The following is a 23,926-nucleotide window of genomic DNA, read 5'->3' as shown; positions in this document are numbered from 1 at the left end:
ATCTGGATATTGCTTTGTAAAGAGCAATTTTAGAATTTTTTTTTTTAAATTTAAGACTGTGGATAACATGCAGTTCATACTTCTGGGATTAACTGAAACATTACTACAAGCACTTTGTAAAAATGTTTAATACATCTGACAGTCTTACGACAATAATTACAAGTTTACTACTTCTAGTACAAAAAAAGAAAAAAACAACTTTCACTTAAGTTTCTTCTCACTATGAAATTATGAAGACGCAAACCAGATTAGAAATTCGTAATATCTTATAATTCTGAAGTAAGATATTAGAATTTTTGTAACAAGTTAGATCTTGAGGAAATATAAGAGAATTTTCGAGTTTTTAAAATTAGTTTCGTTTAACTTTGAAAGGCTACAAAAGAACAAAAAAGTGATTCCGGTGAACGACGTAACTCAAGATGGCTGACATAGGTGTTAAAATTTTTAGTAAAATAGAGTAGAGAATAACGTTTCGACCTTCTCAGGTTATCGTTAACGTTGTTCTCTACTCTATTTTAATAAAGTGTTAATACCCATACCAACCGTCTTGAGTTACATTTTTACTTCAAGTGGGTTTCTCATCATCACGAATATTTGAACGACGTTCTATCGAGTCGATTCTTTTCAAATTGTCACGGACAATTCGGGAAAGTCACATTTAAATAAAGAATAAATGCGCATTTCTTTGAAGAAATAATTATAATAATCTTTCATTTCGATAACAAATCCAGAAATTGTAATGAATGTTTAATCCAGTTGAGAGTTGAGAGTAAAAGTGATTTTGGTTACAATAAAGGTGGTTTATCTGATTATTATAAGAAAACTTCTACAGAGGCATGTTGCTTTAAAACGTTAGTAATAAGTAGTTAGTGATACGAGACAGAAAACCGTCTGCTAAACGTACAATAAGTCACACTGATGACAGGTACACTGATGTTGAGGAAGGTGGAGTAACTGGAGAGCTTGAATGTGACAACTGGAAGGTGGCGTAACTGGAGAGCTTGAATGTGACAACTGGAAGGTGGAGTAACTGGAGAGCTTGAATGTGACAACTTAACTCATTTTTCACTTCAGTAGATTGAAAACACTGGAGTCAAGCAGTAGTAGAACATAAGAAAGCAATTTTTATAGTTGAAACTTTCTATACAACATAAATCTCAGTTGACAATAGCTTATGTAAAGGGAAGTCAGAATAAATAACATTATGTAACAAAATCTTTACTTTTTCTTGTTCCAGAAAGTGTTACTTCCCAATTGCTTATGCCTAAAGTAAATGGAAAAGACATATTTTCTCTTCAAACTTTTCTTTTGTGACCTGGGTAATGAAATTTTCAAATTTACCCATTTTCTAGAACATTCCAAGTAGATTTAGTGCTGAGTAGCTGATAGAGAATTTTCTCGAACTTACAAGATTTTTCAAGAACTTTTTAGAATGTTATAGAACTTACGAGAATTTTAAAGAACCTTTTAGAATTTTCTAGCATTTTCCATAGTAATATATATTCAGAGGCTCACCACTGACCACTTCAATTCAGTTCCAGCTGCCTGAGTGAACACACAAATCTATCTGATTTGTCACTCTGTGACGACATCTGCTAAAATGTGTGAAGCCTACAAAGCATATTTCGGCATGCCCGTCAAGGATCAAGACAAACCATGGAAACCTCATTTCATCTGCGAGCACTGCAAAAAAAAACTCTAGAAGATAAGACGGACAATTTTTGCTTGCTCGAATAGTAAAACTTTATATTATACAAATTTTAAAATATAAATGTATTTTTATTTTTTAAATTTCCAATAGTATAGAAAAAATAGTACATATAAACTATTTTGCGTGAATCTCTTACACATTAGTTGTGGACGAAATAAATTTATTTTTCATAATAACAATTTTGGTTTGCTCTTTCGCAGGATGGTACAGAGGGGAAAAGAGAACCATGAAGTTCGCTATTCTAAGAATTTGGCATGAACCCACTGACCACTCAAGTAATTGCTACTTCTGCATGGTGGACCCTTCCAAACGTCGGGCTGGCAAGAATGCATCTGCTATCATGTATCCGGACCTTCCATCATCCATCGCCCCAGTGCCACACTGCCCTGAGCTCCTTGTACCCACTCCGCCAGAGAGAAAGCAGCCATCCTTAGAAGAGAGCAGCAAATCAGAATAGGAGGTAGGTGTTGAAGATCCAGATTACAATTTCAGAGATACAGCTGGTGAGGGAAACCCATACTACCCCAACCAAAGAGACCTCAATGACTTTATCAGAGATCTTGGTCTAACAAAGTTGAATGCCGAGACTATATTTAGGGACTGATACGTGAAAGTGATTTACATGACAGTCGCAAACCTCGAAAAATTACGCACTTCTAAACATTTTTCTATAACTTTAGTATAAATACATGTAAATCTTGATTCATTCGTTGTTTTATTCAGACCTTATGTAAATGAAAATGTGCAAATTTGCTCGTTTTTACATAGAAAATAGGTTAATTTCTAAATTTCATTATCCAGGTCATAAAAACAAAGTTTGAAGGGAATAATGGCCATTTTCTGTACTTTTACAACATAAGCAATTAAGAAATAACACATACTATCCAGGAACAAAAGTTGCGTTACATAGTATAATCGAAAGTGTTCGAGGCCATAAAAGACTTGTAAAAAAATTATTTTGAATACCAGCTGTTTTTTATTTTTAATATTTGCTTTCTTGAAAAAGGTTAGGTCAAGAAATTGATGGCTAGCGCAGTAAGAAAATAGATTAAAGCTTTTTATCACTCAGTCGTCTTTGACTGACTTCCTATTATGGATGTTTCCAATTTTGGAACTAGTTTCGTTATTCAGGGCTCCGTTGTTGGTAACTCCATTTTTGAAGTGGTTACTTCCATTGTTTATGTATTTATTAAAGGTTTTACTGTCCTGTCCAGAACCACAAGTTTTGATCTTTCTAGCTTTACAAACGTGATCCTTTTCCTTCTTTTTAACATAGGCGTGGATATAAAAGTTAAGAAACATTACCAAGAACAAAATGGTGTGCCCGAGGATGGCGTAAACAAATCCAGGATGGAAATCGCAGTCCAGAAACAGTGGGAGAACGGCATGGACTCCAATCAACACAAACTGAATCTGGAAACACAACAATACCAGAATTAGGAACAGTGCACATGCTATAAACATTCAATGACAAAGAACGTATACATCAGGTACCCACGAAAATATTTTAGGTGTGTGTGCGCGTGTGCAAATCAAGTGTGCATGAGATCACTTTTACAGTGTAAATATCAAAAGCAAAATAATATGTGTTATATGTGCTTAAAGACAAACTTACAGTTTTAATAAGGATTGCTAAAAATAGTTAATTATACACGACAGTACATGCACTTCTTTGTGAAATGTAAGGAGGCAAATGGCTCTCTTGTAATTTCCTGCAGGCATCCATACTCATAGAATGGTTCTTTGTTTTTTTTCAAGTAATAAATTTTAGCTCATAGCATTATTTCTTGACCGATTTGAGATCAATAACAGCCATGGCTACTGAGGATCCTTTTTTGTTTTCAAGTTTATGTCTTCAGTTCGGGATCATTAAATATCCTTATTTGTAACAAACGAGTCGTGAGGTTTTACTATTTAGCCTTTAAGTTTTATTAGAAGATGTTTGTCTACCACTTCTATGATGGTAACGTACTTAACCATTAGGTTTTATTACAAGACATTTACCACTTGTATGATGGTAACGTACTTAACCATTAGGTTTTATTACAAGACATTTACCACTTGTATGATGGTAACGTACTTAACCATTAGGTTTTATTACAAGACATTTACCACTTGTATGATGGTAACGTACTTAACCATTAGGTTTTATTACAAGACATTTACCACTTGTATGATGGTAACGTACTTAACCATTAGATTTTATTACAAGACATTTACCACTTGTATGATGGTAACGTACTTAACCATTAGGTTTTATTACAAGACATTTACCACTTGTATGATGGTAACGTACTTAACCATTAGGTTTTATAACAAGACATTTACCACTTGTATGATGGTAACGTACTTAACCATTAGGTTTTATTACAAGACATTTACCACTTGTATGATGGTAACGTACTTAACCATTAGGTTTTATTACAAGACATTTACCACTTGTATGATGGTAACGTACTTAAGCATTAGGTTTTATTACAAGACATTTACCACTTGTATGATGGTAACGTACTTAACCATTAGATTTTATTACAAGACATTTACCACTTGTATGATGGTAACGTACTTAACCATTAGGTTTTATTACAAGACATTTACCACTTGTATGATGGTAACGTGCTTAACCATTAGGTTTTATTACAAGACATTTACCACTTGTATGATGGTAACGTACTTAACCATTATATTGTATTATAAAAAGTGTATCATCTGTGTAATGGTAACATATTTAACATTTAGGTTTTATTAGAAGACATTTACCATTTGTATAATGGTAATATATTTCTTCCACCACAGGTAAGGTTTCACACGGGGACCCAAAGCGGCAAGACAGTAATACGAGTACATTATCATGTGGACGAAACAGTTGATGAATGGAAAAAAAGCATTGTGGCCACCTGCAAAAAAAAAAGAGACATTAAATATGTATCCAAATATAAATTTGAAAGAAAAAATTAATAATTTATAGAAATATATATTAAATATTTTTTTTAAAAAAGTGTATACTGAGTAGTTTTACAGAATTTCGTTTTTCTATTTGTAGTGTAAACAGTAAAGGTTTAGAACCACTACCTCAGTTTTTCTACAGCACAACCTTATATACGAAAAAGAATAAGCAAGTTGGTGAATTTTTTTTTTTTTGTTAACACTTCTCTTATATAGAGTGTTTTCGAAACAGAACAACCGATCTGTGCATTCTGTGTATTGTATCAGATGTTAAGATTGCTAGTTAGATCAGTCCTGTGTCTCTCTGGTTTTTGCGTCTTGTATCAGATATAATAGTAAGACAGTCTTATTTCGTAGTATTTGAAGAAAGATAGCTAATAACGTAGCTGTATAATGGCAATCAGTATTATTTTTGCAAGACTTGAATAAAAATTATTAACAATGTAATTGTGTTGAAAAAAATAGGCGAAACGGTATTATTTTGTCGGCTTTGAAGAATGACGGTTATTGATATAATTGTTTAATGGTGAGACGGTGTTATTTTGAAGGATTTAAAAGAGAACTGTTAATAATGTAATTGTGTAATAGCGAGACGGTTTTATATTGTAGGCCTTGAAGAAGGATGGTTAATCATCTAGGTACAGTAATACTTATTGTAGGAATGGATCAGATGTGCAATGCAATTTAAACATTTCTAACATACTGCGAACAGTATCTAAATAAACTTTTACAAGCACTTTACACACAATACTGAGTAATAAATAAACCAACTGCACAGTAACGAGCCACCAAACAACTTAGGAAAGTTGGTAGAGTAAAAACAAAAATTTAACATAACCACCAGTTTGCAAATCTAACTGACTAAAGTTGGTCTTCTTAGTTTTACTTACAGACTTGGTGATAACAAGTAGTAATAGTAACTATTTTGCAACACTACTAACGAGCCAAAATACACTAGTTGTCATATTCAATGATCACGAGCAAGTCCTGTGAGTTTCCAACTAATAACCCATTCTCATATCACATTCAGATGCACGACTGCGTATGTGCACGCGGTACATGATCAGCCCGTATCTGTATAAGCTAAATAAAAAAACAGCAACAAAAGAGTACGTGGACTACACAGATTTTCTAGATCTAGGTTCTAATTAAAATCTTATGTTGATAGCCTTGGAAACTCTTTTTATTAGACTCCTAACGAAGAGCGAATTAAGTGATAACAGAGAAAAGGTTTGAAACAGCAATGGTGAATCTGCGAAACAAGTCTTAGCCATTAATCCACCCAAAGCACCCTGGTTAGGTGAAAAAAACAAGAACAACTAAAGCAAATATATCAACAACAACAAAAAACAAAACAAAACAGGAAACATTGAAAGACAGCCCTAAGAAAATCCACGAGAAGGATAGGCCTAGAGTCTAGTCACTCTCGAGACTTAGTACCAAAAAACTATGGGACAAGTGTTAAATAATTATAGATGCAAAAATTACGAAGTAATAATGGGAGCACCAAAAAGTGAGGAAACACGGTAGGCATGGGCAAGATAGTATCACAACACTTGGTGGTCTTTAACACTGTGCAACGTTCATGTAAGTAAGACTATCGTTTCACACATTTTTACTTCGTGATTTATTTTGAACATTGATCCGTTAATCAATTTGAATTTAGTTTTATCAGTAGCTAACCCTTTAAAAATACTCAATAAATTTAAAATTTTCAAAAATCAGTGGTTTTGATACCAATTATTTGGCCCTTCATTTACTACTAAGATTGCTATAATATCTCCTATAAGCAATGTATGCATGGTTATTAGAGCTGCTATGGTGAAACAGTATTCTTTTGTTGGATTTAAAGAGAATGGCTAATCACACTTAACAGTAGTTTTGCAGCTAAACAAATAAACAAATCTACTACAGTTTTCTCTGGTTATGTATAATTATCATTCTTATCCAGTAACACATGTTGTTAGTTCTTTAGGTTTAGGTATTAAAAACTTTAATTAAAATAAAGTACCAGAACAACATTTTGACCTTCTTAGGCTTGTTTGTTTTGAATTTTGCGTAAAGCTACACGATGGCTATCTGCGCTAGCCTTCCCTAATGTAGGAGTGTAATACTAGAGGGAAGGCAACCAGTCATCATCACCTACCGCCAACTCTTGGGCTACTCTTTTACCAACGAATAGTAGGATTGATCGTAACATTATAACGCCCCGCGCCTTAACCCACCTGGTCACGCTGGGCCTCAAAAATTATGAATCCCAAAAGCAGTAAACAATGTGAACACCTCGCGTCATGCTCAGCCTATACTTTCTCTGTCTCTGAGGCTGCATGCTTTACTGTATTTCTAAATTAAGGGATTCGGCTCCGGGATCCGAGGTCGCGAGTTCGAATCCTCATCACACCAAAGATGTTCTCCCTTTCAGCCGTTGGCGGTGGGTGGTGATGCTAGCTGCCGTCCCTCTAGTCTTACACTGCTAAATTAGGGACGGCTAGCGCAAATAACCCTCGTGTAGCTTTGCGCGAAATTCAAAACCAAACCCTAAGCAACGAGTGATTAAATCTATTTGGTTCTCATTAACTACGTCTGTTTAGTTATAAACAGTTATTGTTGAAAGCATGCCACATCAACAGCAAACGAGAAAGAACTTTTATTAACATTACAAATTTGGTCGTTCGTCGTTCTCTCACGTTGTCATAGCAAAAGATCTTCCAATATTATGTGTGTTATATTAACAATATCCTGATTTGTAAATTATTTCCATAAAAGCAAGCGATGCGACTTTGAATCCTCGTCCAATCAAACAAGCTCGCATTTTCAGCCACGGCGAACGTTGGAGATAAGTGCTAAGGACTGGCTTCATTCTTTCTAGTCTTTCACTGTTTAATTAAGAACGGTTAACACACATAACCCTCGGGTAGCTTTGCATGAGATTCAAACCAAATAAGCGAACCCTAAAAGTTACTTCCCTTCAAGGACCTAGTTGAACAATAATGATTAAAGTTCAAGTGTCTTGGATTGATTTAATGTACAATAATACGTGAAATCCACATGACAAGAGAGAAATGAGAGAAAATGCATGAGAGAAAAACCAAATTCTGTTTTAGATTAAACATAAGGTGCGTTAAATGTACATCATTGTTTTAATTTAAGTATAGCATAAGTGTTAAATTTAGTTATTGTTAGAAGTGGCAGTTGATCGTATGTTTGTTTATGTAACTGTATAAATCATATGTTGTGTAGTTCAACTGTTGTAAACTGACAATTGCTTATTATTGTGTCATGTCACGAGAACATTCTACGTTTCTCTCAAACATCATTTCGTCATAATATCACATAATGTGGGAAAAGTTCTGGGCGCAGTTGGACTATTGATAAATATGCGTTTAAAATTAGTTCAATTAAGACAGCATTAGTGAGAGTTGTAGTGAAAGTGACCTAAACTATGTATTCGCAAGTTTAGCAGTAAAGAACATGTAGTAGCGCTTTTGTAAAGTGAAATTATCACAGACTGTATTCTAACAACTGAGGAGTGAAGAATAATCTGTCTTGTCATTTGCGTTCAAAAGTAACTGAATAAATTTATGTAGATTTTTTGACGGAAACACAATTATTTAAAGATATGGATACAACTGTGGTAACCAGCAGTGTAACGTCAGTGAATTTCTCACAGATTATATTGTAATAACAGAGCAGAGAAAAATAATTCGTTTTGTAAATTGAATTTTGAAATAACTTAATTAGTCTGTGTGAACTTTGATGAAGATGAAATATTATCTAAATCTCTGGATAGAAATGTAGTAATTAACTTGGTAGAGGAAACTTGTATACACATTTGACTTGTTTTAATACATTACTTTAAATTTATCGCCAACAAATTACAGACACCTACTCTAAAGAATACTGTCAATCCATATATAAAAACCTGACAGTGAAATTTCATAAACACAATAAAATAAACCAACTTGGAATTACTTACTTTTCGCCATTTCATTCACGTGCCGTACACCTGCATTTCATTTATAATTCACATGTGAATAATCAATGACGTGGTGAAATTTATTTTGTTTTTTGTTTGTTTTTTTTTTAATTTCGCGCAAAGCTACACGAGAGCTATCTGTGCAAGCCGTCCCTAATTTAGCACAGTAAGACTAGAAGGAAGACAGCTAGTCATCACCACCCACCGCTAACTCTTGGGCTATCCTTTTACCAACCAATAGTGGGATTGATCGTCACAATATAATGCCCCTACGACTGAAAGGGCGAGTATGTTTGGTGCGACGGTGATTTGAACCCGCGACCCTCAGATGACGAGTCGAACACCTTAACCCACCTGGCCATGCCGGGCATATGGTGAAGTGGGAGCTTTGTTGAACGTGTTCAATTTTCACTTGTTTGAGTATAAAGTGAAATCTGTGATGTGGTGAATCAGGAGCTACGCTAAATGGCTTAATGTTTGACTTCTTCAGAAGGTTTCAGTTTCGCTTTTGGGGATTTACTCAAATGATGATTTAAAACGAGTTGTTTTTGTATACTGACCAGCACCAAATTTCATGCCTATCCAGATACCCCAGGCAACCAAAGAGTGATGTGAGACGTGAAGAGCTGTTATGTGGGTGAATTTCTTTCTTAAGACAAAGAAGATCTGTAACAGAAAAAAAAAAAAAAAAGATGGGGTTAATCACAAGCTCTAAGATGATGGTTTAAGTGGATAACACTTTATAAAAGGAATAGTTTTAAAATTCTATTACTTCAATTACAAATACGAATTAAGCAAATTTCTTGTGCTATCAATACCCGAATGGAGACATTTACAATAACGGATTATTTTATTTCGCGGAAGACACATTGTAGATGCTATACAAATGGATGCAGTTTCTATATGACTGAAAGGGAATCATATAAAGAGTACATTTGTGAAGTAAGAAATTCTTGTTAGATCTTATCTAAATAGGAGAGCTGAATGTTAAACTTTTAAAAGTTTTGTTTCTTTTGGGGACTCGAAGGTCTTATTAACGTCTTATCATATCGATGGGTTATCTTTGTAAGGTTTATATTACCAGAAGGCAGAAGAGTGAATCTTTATAAGGTTTCATCAATATATTATACCGTGAAATGATTCTAAACCAAACTTATTTTAAAATTTAATTGTCAACAAGCGATACTCACAGTATCAAGAAATTCAGCAATTTTCAAAAGTAGATACCACCAGCCCAGTTTTACCAACTGTAAAGGAAAACAGTCTAAATGTTGTCTGTTTTTTTATATTTCACTATTGTAAATTACACTGCTCGTATTGTTATATAACACTTTCTAACATTGCATGTTGTAGGTTATTTCGTACATTCTAAAAAAATCAAATCAATATGATATAAACCGTTTAGTCACGTGTCCGTACAGTTTAAAATAATCATACCACTATTAAATACCTTTTACTCTCAAGTTTGTATCGTTTAAACTATATAGCTACATTTATATTGCTTAGAAAGATTATTTACGCGTCCAAATTGTTCAAAACACAATGATACCACTATTATTGTATGTCATTTACATTTTACTCACGAGTTATTATTTTTGATAAAAGTTAAGATATTCTAATATCAAACAGTTATGTATATCAACCCTGAAGAAGCCACAAAGGTGAAACTTTGATTTGAATAAAAATATATCCTTTTATATTTATCTGGAGTGTAATGGTTTTTTTTTTAACTTTTCGTTACTTTCCAGTATACACTACAAATTTTGAAAGTCAAGTTATTATTGTTTGAGCTATATTGTAATATTTATGTTACTTAATCACGTGTATATATTGTTTAAAATATAATTATACCATTATTGTTTACATTTACTGTCAATATACTATTGTTTGAACAATATAACTATGAGTCAAAAAGGTTATGGATGTCCTATTATTGTTAAAAATAGAAAAAACATCACTATTGTTTATTGTCAATTAACTGTTTAATATCTAGACAATAATTGTATTTGCTTTTAATTTCAACTCACTGTTATTGTCTCAGGATCCGTCGCATAATTTATGGGTTGACAAAACCAGTTGTAGTTGCCCGATAAGTAAGTTAAGCCACCGCCCTGAAACAGCACATAGAAACACTTCGGTAAACACGGAAATAAGATACTTAGTTAAAAACAAAACTACTAACATTACTTATATCGTAGAGTATGTGTTAACTGTTAGAAAATCACGTTTCCCTATTACAATACTATATATACATTTAACAGTTTATATGTTCCTGCTTTTAATGGGTGTTTTTTCTACAAGTCGAACATGAGCTATTATCCTTTTTCTTATTTATTGTTTCTAAACTGTTCACTTACATAAAAGAAAAAAAATCCGCTGAGTATGACCTGGGCGACGTTATACATAATAATGACATTTTCTATCTGGAAAGGTTTTCGGTTCTTCATCCACATAGGGCCAAGAACTTTGACGATGTAAACATAACTCGCAATTATTGTTAACATTGGGAAAGGTGAACCCAGAAGAGGCCATCCGTTTGTACGTGGATCTGAAACCAGGAAAATAAGGTAAAATAAAAACATTACTGTCCCAAGATGGTTAAAGAAGAGGCCATCCGTTTGTACGAAAATCTGAAACGAGGAAAATAAGGTAAAATAAAAACATTACTGTCCCAAGATGGTTAAAGAAGAGGCCATCCGTTTGTACGAAGATCTGAAACCAGGAAAATAAGGTAAAATAAAAACATTACTGTCCCAAGATGGTTAAAGAAGAGGCCATCTGTTTGTACGAGGATCTGAAACCAGGAAAATAAGGTAAAATAAAAACATTACTGTCCCGAGATGGTTAAAGAAGAGGCCATCTGTTTGTACGAGGATCTGAAACCAGGAAAATAAGGTAAAATAAAAACATTACTGTCCCAAGATGGTTAAAGAAGAGACCATCCGTTTGTGCGAGGAGCTGAAACCAGGAAAATAAGGTAAAATAAAAACATTACTGTCCCGAGATGGTTAAAGAAGAGACCATCCGTTTGTGCGAGGAGCTGAAACCAGGAAAATAAGGTAAAATAAAAACATTACTGTCCCGAGATGGTTAAAGAAGAGACCATCCGTTTGTGCGAGGAGCTGAAACCAGGAAAATAAGGTAAAATAAAAACATTACTGTCCCAAGATGGTTAAAGAAGAGGCCATCTGTTTGTACGAGGATCTGAAACCAGGAAAATAAGGTAAAATAAAAACATTACTGTCCCAAGATGGTTAAAGAAGAGACCATCTGTTTGGACGAGGACCTGAAACCAGAAAAATAAGGTAAAATAAAAACATTACTGTTCCAAGATGGTTAAAGAAGAGGCCATCTGTTTGTACGAGGATCTGAAACCAGGAAAATAAGGTAAAATAAAAACATTACTGTCCCAAGATGGTTAAAGAAGAGGCCATCTGTTTGTACGAGGATCTGAAACCAGGAAAATAAGGTAAAATAAAAACATTACTGTTCCAAGATGGTTAAAGAAGAGGCCATTCGTTTGTAAGACAGTCTAAAACCAGGGAGTGTGTGTGTTTTTTTTATAGCAAAGCGACCCAGGGGAGAAACCAGGGAACTAAGATAAAATAAAAACTTTACTGTCCTATGTAGGAAAAATATGTCCAGAAGAAACCAATCGATTGCAAGTGGTTCCTCAACTGAGAAAGCAAACGTGAAACTAGAATATTACTGTTGAAAGTAAAAACTAAGAGACAAAATATTAGAAACGAAAATGGAAATTAAAAAAGTGAGAAATATGACCCTCGAAATGAGAAGATAAAGATTGGGAAGGAAAATTTAAAAGTCAGAAAAAATGCTTTAATTTTAGACATTCTTCATATGGTTTGTTTGATTTTTGAATATCACGCAAAGTTATACAAGGGCTATCTGCGCTAGCCGTCCCTAATTTAGTAGCGTAAGACTAGAGGGAAGACAGCTAGTCGTCACCACCCGCCGCCAACTCTTAGGCTACTCTTTTAACAACGAATAGAAGGATTGACCGTCACGTTATAACGCTCCCATGGCTGAAAGGGCAAGCATGTTTGGTGCTACGGGGATTCGAACCCGCGACTCTCGTATTACGAGTCGAGTACCTTAACCCATCTGGCCATGCCGAGCCGATTTCTTCATAAGGAGTGTGGTGTTCATGAGTTTATGCTACTTGTGGACCCTTACACACGTACTGATCGCGCTTGATATTATTAAACCTAAACACGTTCTTCTATGCAGCAGTAGCACAGCAGTATGTTTGTAGTTTTATAACGCTAAAACACGGGTTTCGATACTCATGGTGGGCAAAGCACATATAGCCCATTGTGTCTCTTTGTGCTTAATTATTAACAAAAACAACTATGTATTATCCTCAAGATTCCCAACTAGGGGCGTAGATCCTGGGGGGATGGAAGGTATACATCACCCATTCATTTTAGGTGGGGGTGTGGCGCATACAATTATACCCCCTACATTTTGGACTGTTGAATTGTTTTATTGCATCACAGGCCTACAGATTGTGTTTGTTCTTGTGATTCTCGTGTTCTTACCAATCGAATTGCATAATTAGGCCTAGATGTAGGCTTTTTCAGTAGCCGAAATGTACATCTTTAATATTGGCGTGCGTTTAAGCTTTTCGATCTAAGTTATAGTTCGTAACTTCGTAAGTATCAGTCAGTAGGCCTAAGTATACATCCAAGTATCGTGACAACAAGATTACTCTGTGACTCCATGTTTACAGCTTTCAGGTTCACGTAATCAGAGATTACCAATTTGCAAATTGAACAGTCCACATAAGTGGTTGCAAAAATCATCCCCTCATCGGGTGTAAAAAATCTACGCCCCTGTTAAATCCCAACCAGTGTTAAACTTTATCAAAACACCACACTAAATATTGTTGTACGTTACCCTATGATATTTCTAGACAGAACATCACACAAAATATTGTTGGAGATAGCCCTAAACGGTGTGTTTTTGGTGTTTGAACGTTGGAGAGTTTTTATAGTGATTTATTCCTCGTACCTCTTGTATGGTTTAGGGTAACAATAATAGTTTCGTGTTCAACCTGGTTTATTTGTGATGCTAGGACTAAAGGCGAACGTTGTTATTATTGTAACGTCCACTGGAATTTTCATTTACCAAATAATAACGTAACTAGCTAGCTTCACATTCACCATATCCTTAAAAGAGATGTCCTCCTCAAGTTTTTAGTTTCTCCTTGAAGTAACCGGCTTCTGTTACTGATCTGTTTAAGATAGATATTCGCTTCGGACGAATTTTTAGTTCACCTCTGACACGAAGAAGTTTTCTTCCTTTACTGGTTTTACTGAGAACCAACAGCTATAACGTTTCGAACGGTAGGGCGAATATTGGAGATCAATAATCGAATACAAATACGAATACTCAATCTTTTTATGAATACTAGTACGAAAACAAATACAGGGAAAATGCTAAGTATTCGAATACGAATACGTAGGAATGTATTAATGAATACACTGGTCCAGCATGACCAGGTGGTTAAGGCTCTTGACTCGCAATTTAAGGGTCGCTGGGTTCGTATCCCCGTCGCACCAAAAATGCTCGCCCTTTCAGTCGTGGGAGCGTTATACTATGACGGCCAATCCCACTATTCGTTGATAAATGAGTAACCCAAAAGTTGACTATGAGTGGTGATGACTATCTGTTTTCCCTCTATACTCACACTGCTGATGTAGAGATGGCTAACGCAGATATCCCTTGTAGCTTTGCGCGAAATTCGAATCATGAATACATTTACGAATACTTTGTCAGGTAATATATACTAATGATAAAAGACCAGATGATAAGACATAATACTTTTATTTTATGGATCAAACGTTTTTAGAAATTGAAACAAACAAAATTTGAACAAATAACAAAATTTTAATACTTTTATTTTTCAAAACGCAATAATACATTTATATTACAAAAACATATTTTAAAGGAGGCTCATAGTTATTATAACTGTCCATTGTTCTTTTTGAAGAACAGTTCTTTAGATGTTTTGTTATTCTATACATTAGCTATTATGTATAGCTAATACATAATACTTAGTTTCTCCTTGAAGTAACCGGCTTCTGTTACTTCCAGAACTAGGCCTAGATGTAGGCTTTTTCAGTAGCCGAAATGTACATCTTTAATATAGGCGTGCGTTTAAGCTTTTCGATCTAAGTTATCGTTCGTAACAATAACTTACGAAAACAAGTTGGACTTGTTCATCTTTCTAGAGTTGAACTCGGGTAGGTTCAATTTTCGATTATGCTTTCGAAAATAGTTTCTGTAATGGTTCAACTTTTTTCATGCCTGATTTCTCCAAGCCTGTTCCCTTGGCTGTGGTTTCGCTAGATAGTAGATAGGGACAGTGGGAATCTCGTTAATCCATTCATGCGCTTCACTAATTAGATGACGAGGCATTTGGCTACCTTAAGAGAGTCATAGTTACTCTCTTACCAGAGTAACCATAGTACCAGAGTCACATAACTATGTAATGGCTCATAGTTATTAAACTGTCCATTGTTCTTTTTGAAGAACAGTTCTTTAGATGTTTTGTTATTCTATACATTAGCTATCAGGTCTGAGAGCTTTGCTTCCGATGCTAAACAAACACTTACTGGGTACAGAGGATACTGGAACATTCAAGTAGTGTTTGGCTAGTAGATATAGAATATAATTTGTTTTTTATGGATCTTCCAATGGCCTAGAGGGCTGTTTTTTTTAGGAATGAAAGGACCATCAACGTAGGTGTTGATCTCTGTATCCTCTGAAGATTGGTGGTTTCTTGTAGGTAACCAAGTAAGTAAACAACTCACTTCTTGTGTGAGGGAGATAATTTATGGTCCTCTTTTGGTTCCATTGTTGTAGAATTATTTGTTAAGGAAACTTTCCTGATTTCTTGCTGCAGGAACATTTAATTGGATTCATAGACCATAGTTCTAGTGACACGTCAGTCAGTTTTGAATCCGGAAGCCAATGCCACAGCTAAGCAGAAGACACTTCGTTGCACACATCAAGTAAGTCAGGCATGAACAAATTTCTTCAGTAGGGACACAAGGCTAAAATTATATCTGGACCTCATGCTGTCAATCTCGGTCATCACAACAGAATTAGAGATAACAATGTCCTCACTCTTTGTGAAATTTGTTGTCTCTTCAAAAGTTATCAGTATTGTCATCAAACCTGCAAACATGGTCCAGTCATGAAAAGTGACTTTCAATGTACCACTTTCTAGATTACCCAATTTCTCCGGGAGCATCTTTAATAAAGATTTAATATTTTTAACTTCTGAGTTTCATTGTGTTGGGGTTACCAACTGAACTCTGGTCTCTCGCTCGGGTAGATCAGTTGCATGTATTAATTTTCGAATGTAGGACTCGATGACTGATGCTTTCGAAAATAGTTTCTGTAATGGTTCAACTTTTTTCATGCCACCCCTGATCATAAGTTGTAGCATGTGGATAATGCTGGGATCATATTCAGGAAGATATTCGGATAAACTGTCTGTTGATATAGGTTCAATCAAATGTTCGTCTTCTGAGTCACTATCTCTAGATGAGCTATCACCACTTCTTATACTAGGTAATGTTTGTGGTTCAGATCCAGGTTAGCAGAAAGATTTGATAATGTCGGATTCGTTATTTAGACGTCACATATGATACTTTATTGTTGGTGTGAAAGAGATTTAGAATTTCATTATATTGAGCCATTTGGTACGCCGATATCCCAGCATGAGTGTTTTCATTTCTAATCAAGTGTAAAATGACCAATGACTCCAAATATCTAGAGTGACATTGGTGTCGGCTACAAGTTGCAGTGGAGAGATGATTTTTGTTGGACTTCATCAAACCTGATTTCAGTCAACATTGTGGACGGATGCTTGCGAATGGGGAAAATATATCGACAATCCATGGCCACTATTAGATCTTGAAAATATTTTGATTCCGCCATTGAGAAGGATTGTAGTGTTTCAGCAATGAAACTGACGGGCTTGTTAGTGATGTTCTTCTGACGAGGGTGTCTAGATTTATATTTAGTTTCTTCTGTACAGTAAGCTGCTATTGTAGGCTCTGCACCGGGAGGATGTGCCAGAGCCAGATGTAGACTTCTATAGCTCTGTTTCATGATTACAACAGAAGTACAAAAACTTATATCAGTTGTATAATATAGAATATAGTTTATAGTAAGAATAATAAATAAGGTATATGATATAAACAAAAATGAAAAATATAGCTTAAAACACGATAAATTTACTTTAACAGTATAATCTAGTTTATAATAATAAAAACATATAATATTAAGTGAAAATAATAAAAATATAATTTAACACCAATGATTTGTTTGTAATTACGCACAAAGATAAACGATTCGTTATATTTATAGCCAACCACAATTAGTGTAACTTAGTTTCTAGCATTGTAAGCCCCGAGACATATCTCTCTGCCATTGGTGAACAATGCCCATTAGAAATTTCGTTTACCTAAATTATATTGTATAATTTACATTGAATGTAGTTCATGTTTACAAAAATAATAAAATGGCTTACTTTAAGATGTGTCATTCACAATATTTGCCTTGATGTAACCAGATGTAGCAGTAGAAGATATGAAGTTTACACGTATCACTGAAGACATTAATAACCATCTCAAATTATCTCGAGTAACGTGACCATGTAGCATAAATAACGTTTATGGTGACTGGAGAGTATTGACCTGTTTTAATCCCTTCGCCACTGGCATCCTTTACTATGTGTGTCACGATGTTTAGGTTATACTAAAAATGTAATAAAACTACTTTTTGTTCACAGTATACAATTAGTATAGCTTGAGGTCGTAGCTAATAACCCATATTTAAATAATATATAAGTTTTATATTCTTAATTTTATAACGCAATATTTTAAAAACCTTGCATTCCCCTAATGTGAGAAATGTTACTTTTTCTGTGGGCACTCTTTCTTCTCTTTATTCACTAACCCTTCAAGAAGTTTAACTGTAACTTAAATTACTCATTATAACATTGTGCAAAGCATAATTTTTATAGCATTCAGCTTTGCCTTTCCTACATAGTCATGGAATAAACAATCAGATCAATATTACTGCACCCACCTAACACATTTTCTCTTTCAGAAATTGCCCATAGTGGTTTTGATACTCTATACTATATTATTTATAACCAATAGAAATCCAATGATTTCATTTATCGAATAAATTAATATATTACGTTGTTTCCTGTACATACAAATGCTAGTTTCTCTTTCAGTATAAAATTCGTTTCTACAGTAAAGTTTCCTATGGGAACGAATCTTGTACTATTAAAGAAGTCAACATGCTTCTGATGTAATAATGACAGTCTAGAAATCTGATGAGTAACAACGTTGAAATTTACTCTTGCATCATTAAGTATTCACTAAATTATTCAGCGAGTACGAATAGGAATACTTTAATATTCTACACTAAAGTGTTCAAATACAAGTAGGAATTCGAATATTTTGATATGGAAAAGTATCATTCAGTTACGCGACTTCTATATTGTCGAACACTTTCTACGATGCCTCATTTTCAGTTCACTCCATAGGTAGAAAAAACCAGAAATACCTTTTCTTGACGTAATAACAGGTTGCAATGGTTACCATCTTTCAACTTAAGTATATAGGAAACCTGCCAACATTCTCAGTAATTAAACTAAGGTTTTCCTGTAACGGATTCAATACTGTATACTTATTTTAATATTTATGTTTGTTTCAGCTTAATATATATTTAGAAATCCATGTAATTTTTATGTGCACTGTGAAATTCCTGTCTGTTCTCTAACTTTGTAGAAAAGTCTTGAGTGAAAGAATCAACAATATAAGTTTTGCAAAAGCACCAGTCTGTCTTTAAATATTGTTGCCAACTAAATTTTTTATAATCTCGTCCTAAAGGCCCGAGATATTTATAGCCAACCACACTAAACCCGTGTAATAGTTAAGGCATTCGACTCGTAATATGAGGATCGCGGGTTCGAATCCCCGTCACACCAAACATGCTCGCCCTTTCAGCAGTAGGGGCGTTATAATGTGACGGCCAATCCCACTATTCTTTGGTAAAAGAGTAGCCCAAGAGTTGACGGTGGGTGGTGATGACTAGTTGCCTTCCCTCTAGTCTTACACTGCTAAATTAGGGATGGCTAGCGCAGATAGCCCTCATGTCTTAACAAAAGTTTTAATAACCATACCAGCCGTCTTGAGATACATATTGAATGTTCTGTCAAACAGACGTACGCTACTCTTGCTTGACTGGGCTCCATTTATAGCATTTGTCTGCCTAACTCATTAAATGATCTAAGTCATTTTGTAAATTAGTCCCATAAGCTTCAAAGCTAGCAACACTCAATAATTTGATATAATCAGCGAATTTAAATAATTTCTTAACCATTTCTTCATCTATATCATTAATATAAATCAAAAGGAGCAACGGTCCTAAGCCCTGAGGTACATCACTTGCATCGTAAAACCAGTTTGACGCAACTCCATTTGTAACAATATTCTGCTTTCATCCACCCAACCACTCGTCCGTCCAGTTAGTTAACTTATCCTTCACACATACAGAGATAATTTTTACAAGCATTTCATGTAGCACCTTGTCAAATTCTTTATGAAAATCACCATGTATGAAAGCTACACTTTTATCACCATTTACACAAGCAGTAACATTTCAAAATAATGTCTAATGATTTATAGCGCATGTTGACTACCCAGTATAATTCTAAACTTTATCAAATGACCTTTCAAAGCATCTTCAATCACACTTTCAAAATCTTTTCCCGAAAGTGATTTAAAACTAAAAGATATGGGATAATTTGTATTACTTCCTTTGAAAAGAGGAGTGACTTTATGAACTTCCAATCATTTGGTACCTGCCAACTTTCAATAACTTACAAAAAATAGTAACAAGAGGCTCATATATCTAATTCTTAGCCTTCTTCAGAGTCTTGGCTAAATATTATCTGGCTCAGAAGACATATCATTTTTAAAACATCCCAATTTTTTCTAAACAAGCCCAGAATTCACGTAATCATCTTATGTTATCTTGTTTGCATCAATCAACTGTTAAGGTTCGGCATGGCCAGATGGTTAAGGCGTTGGACTCGTAATTTAAGAATAGCGGGTTCGAATCTCCGTCGCACCAAACATGCTTCCCCTTTTAGCCGTGGGGGCGTTATAATTCCACCGTCAATCCCACTATTCGTTGGTAAAAGAGTAGCCCAAGAGTTGACGATGGGTAGTGAGGACTAGCTGCCTTCCTTCTAGTCTTACACTGCTAAATTAGGGACGGCTAGCGTTAATAACCCTCGTGTAGCTTTACGCGAAATTCAAAACAAACCCTATCAATAAACTGTTAAAATAATGACAATGGTCATGCCATGTTGTTGTTTTTTTTCTACATAGCAATTTTCACTGTCTTTTGAATGTACACAGATAAGGTACAATGACATTTATTTGCTCGACCATTGACAACTTGTGTATATTGTTTTTTCACATTCTTCAGTTCTTTTGTTAATGTAGATATTGTTCTGTATTAACATGTAATGTTATATTTTAGTAATAAACGTTCTATGTTATAATATCAATACCTTTGTACTTCGTGCTTTTTGTCTTCACGTTAACCCAACTTCCCTGTCTGTTGTGGTGAAGGGTTGCATTATAATCAACCAGAAAAAAGAGGGAGCAGGGAATGTAAGTGAAGAGGGAAGTTAATCTCTGATAGCCCCCTTCCCCTCCTAAACGCCTGCCATGGACCAACAAATGTCTCTTGAATATTTTTGGCAAATAAAGTAATGTTGGTAATAATGTTCATGTACTCTTTATAAAAAAACAAACAATTTTAAACTGTCTCTTTGTCAAGTTTTCTAACGTTTGTGTGTGTGCCGGATTCTTTACGACAGGTGTCTCTGACTTATTGGCGATAAATTTCAACAATAAACAAACAGCGCACGGTCCACTTGTTTTAAGGTAATATATTAAAACAAGTGAAATACATATACAGATGTTAATCACCACAGTTGTGTCAAGAGCTTGAAATAATCGCCTCTTTTCATCAAATCCCACACAGACTGATTCAGCTACTTTAGAATACAACTGACAAAATGAATTATTTTTCTCTGCTCTGTTATTATAATACAATCAGTGATGATTTCACTTACGTTACACTGTTGGTTACCACAATTGTATCCAGAACCTTGGATAATTGTCTTTTTTTGTCAAAGTCCACGCAGGTTTATTCAATTACCTTAGAAAACGATTGGCAAGGCATATTATTCTTCTGTACTCTGTTACTGCAATACAGCCTATAATATTTTCTCTTAGAAATTACCGCTATACCGTTCTTATGGCTAAACTCACAAGTTCGCAGTCTCTACCTATATGACTACATTTTGAACTAAGTTTTGGACTTTTGACGAATTAAGAGATATTTTGATGCAATAATTCTCGAGAAAGACTTAAAAGTATGCACTAGTATGACAAAATAATACGATAAGCGCCAGTTCATAACATTTGAATTACACAAACTATGGTTCGTACACAGTTAGTTAACAAATCTACAATAGATTATTGCTTATAAAAATAATTACATTTGACATTCTTGCTCTACTTAAACCATCTAAGTCATAATACTCGCATTAACTTAATATAACAATGATATCGACTTTTAACATACAGAGTAATTACTTTACGAGTACTTGATTTTACGTCATTATCTTTCTATTATCGAACAAATCATATATTGGATAATCGTAATAAATGTTATTGGGTTGGAATTTGATGTGAATAAATGTTGTCATTATTTGATCGTGGGATGTTTTCAAATATCACGTGAGATCGACTGCCATATTAAAATAAAACAATAATGTGCTTATCCTATTATTGGAACTCTGAGTAACAATGTTCTGTATAACAATGTCTCAAGTAGTTACCAGTAAACATGTTTGTCACTACTCCGAGAGTAACAACAACTTCAGCTCACCTATTGAATCGGGTAATCACCTCCTGACCTTGTTATGTTGGACGCATGCGTGGACCCTTGTCGCAGATTTTTGTTGCGATTAATACACTTGGAATGCGGAAGGAAAAACACACAGAAAAGCTCGTACCTGTTGTTGGCAAACAACAGAATAACCTTGAACTTAACGTGTGTTCTGTGGTCTTTATGAAAGTTGTTGCTATTACAGATGCGGTAAAAGATTTGCTGTGCATAAGAATTAGTACTGTAAACTTTATGTTAAAATTTTATTGCTTTGTTTTTTTTAAGGTCAAACCAGAGAGAGTCTAATAAACGAAATTATAAGATTAAACCATAGACAGTCTAATAATGAAATAATGAGGTCAGATAAGAGACCGTAAATTATACAGTGAAAGCTGTAGTTTTAGGTTTTGTGAGACAGGAAAAAGGATATCATTTTATAAATCTGTTGGCGAGCGAACGTGAAACGTCTTATTTTATCATCATGGGAAGAAATACTGTTGCTGTAATTTTATTACATTAATAATGGAAAGAAACATTATTTTTATGCTTTTATTACACTAATTTTGAGGAAACATTCTATCTTAGTAGCACTAATTTACTAATTCTAGGGAGAAATACAAACTTATAGAATCGGCTAATTCTGAGAATAAATACTTTTCAACACTTATTTAAACTGTTCCTAACACTTCTTAACAATCCTCCAGATTACTCGAATATTGCTCGTTTTTTTCATTTCTTAAAGTTAGTATTGAAATAATAATTTCTCAGAGATAACTAATTTTCCACAATAACGACTTAATATTACTGTATAACTAGCTTTCGATTATCCTGAGAAATTAATTTCCAAATGCACAGGTATAATACCATATTATTAGTGGTTTTTCGCACTTTGATTGGTTGGTACTAGGAAGGGAGAATTTTGAAAAATGTTGCCCTAATTGGCTTGTGTGAGGTTTCTTTTTCTTTGAGTGTGAAAATGTGAAATACCACATCTCACATATCTGGGATAAATCAGAGTCTGTCTTATAACAATAAAACCCTGATCCCAGTCTATTTGAACTCAATATTAGCATGAAGGATAAGCTACAAATACATAATTCGATTAGATTCACCCACATTTTTATTTTTGTAATTAAATACTTTTGTGCCCGACTACATGCAATTTAAACTTATAGGCCTATTCATTTACGCTAGGCCCGGCATGGCCAAGCGCGTAAGGCGTGCGACTCGTAATCCGAGGGTCGCGGGTTAGCGCCCGCGTCGCGCTAAACATGCTCGCCCTCCCAGCCGTGGGGGTGTATAATGTGACGGTCAATCCCACTATTCGTTGGTAAAAGAGTAGCCCAAGAGTTGGCGGTGGGTGGTGATGACTAGTTGCCTTCCCTCTAGTCTTACACTGCAAAATTAGGGATGGCTAGCACAGATAGCCCTCGAGTAGCTTTGTGCGAAATTCCAAAACAACAACACATTTACGCTATCCGTTACTGGTAACGTGGTTAAGAAGATATAAGGCCGTTCTGTATGTGAGGGTAATAATAGTAGTACGTAAAAACTAACTTCATCAAGGACGGTATCACATTTAACAAATTTATCACTGAGTATCAGATCGCAAAAAATGACTGTTCATTCACTTGTTTACAAATTACAATACACGCATAAACAACGCATTGGTATAACGTATAAACAGTAAGTCATGGTAAGTGCAGTATTTTTCAGATATGTTTACAGCCTTTTTAATAATATTTTTAGAACTCTCACTATTTGTTTTCTTTTTTTAATCATTGTTGTTTTCTACTACCGGACACGGCAGTTCTCTATCTGCGATTAACTGAAATCTTTCACTATAACATACGTATTTGTTTAGGCCTAGACGCATCGGCGTATTTTCATTTTGCTTCGAAAAATTGTTGTCTGCAAAGCTAAGCTCTGCTGCGCTTGACAATTGGGCAACACTCACCGCTTCCAAGGAACTAGTTCAAATATTCTCTTAATTTATGATATAGACTCAGCCAATCAAGGCGAGGAATTTATGTTAAGGGTAGAATGACAAATATTGGTGATATTATTTCATATAAAATACATATAAAGTACCTAATATTCAGTTAGTATGTGTTAATACACAGTTTCATAGTTGTTTTGATGAATCTCTATGTATATCACTTCCCGATGTCTAAATAAATTCTCATTTTATTTAAGAACTATATTATAACGTGGATTATTACTGTGTTATTTTTCTATTTTTGAGAAGATGACTTTGAATTATGGAGTTG

At 34.6% G+C, this 23,926-nt stretch overlaps 1 protein-coding gene across 1 annotated transcript in view; it reads right to left on the bottom strand.

Annotated features, from left to right (window-relative positions):
• Window positions 1-221: 221 nt before the first annotated feature.
• Window positions 222-23,926, bottom strand: part of LOC143248093 (uncharacterized) — a 70,639-nt gene continuing 46,934 nt past the window's right edge. The window contains exons 9-17 of the mRNA XM_076496529.1: window positions 16,641-16,769; window positions 15,837-15,912; window positions 10,991-11,181; window positions 10,661-10,744; window positions 9,824-9,880; window positions 9,194-9,299; window positions 4,472-4,608; window positions 1,980-3,124; window positions 222-1,683 (exon numbers count right to left, since the gene is read on the bottom strand). Coding sequence (XP_076352644.1) covers window positions 2,777-3,124; window positions 4,472-4,608; window positions 9,194-9,299; window positions 9,824-9,880; window positions 10,661-10,744; window positions 10,991-11,181; window positions 15,837-15,912; window positions 16,641-16,769 — 1,128 coding nt within the window. The 3' untranslated portion in view covers window positions 222-1,683; window positions 1,980-2,776. The remainder of the gene's footprint in view (window positions 1,684-1,979; window positions 3,125-4,471; window positions 4,609-9,193; window positions 9,300-9,823; window positions 9,881-10,660; window positions 10,745-10,990; window positions 11,182-15,836; window positions 15,913-16,640; window positions 16,770-23,926) is intronic.

This window comes from Tachypleus tridentatus, chromosome 4 (assembly GCF_004210375.1).
Source record: "Tachypleus tridentatus isolate NWPU-2018 chromosome 4, ASM421037v1, whole genome shotgun sequence".
NCBI classification, from domain to species: Eukaryota; Metazoa; Arthropoda; class Merostomata; order Xiphosura; family Limulidae; genus Tachypleus; species Tachypleus tridentatus.
The sequence above is the reverse complement of the archived record's forward strand: the minus strand, read 5'-3'. Positions and strand labels throughout refer to the sequence as shown.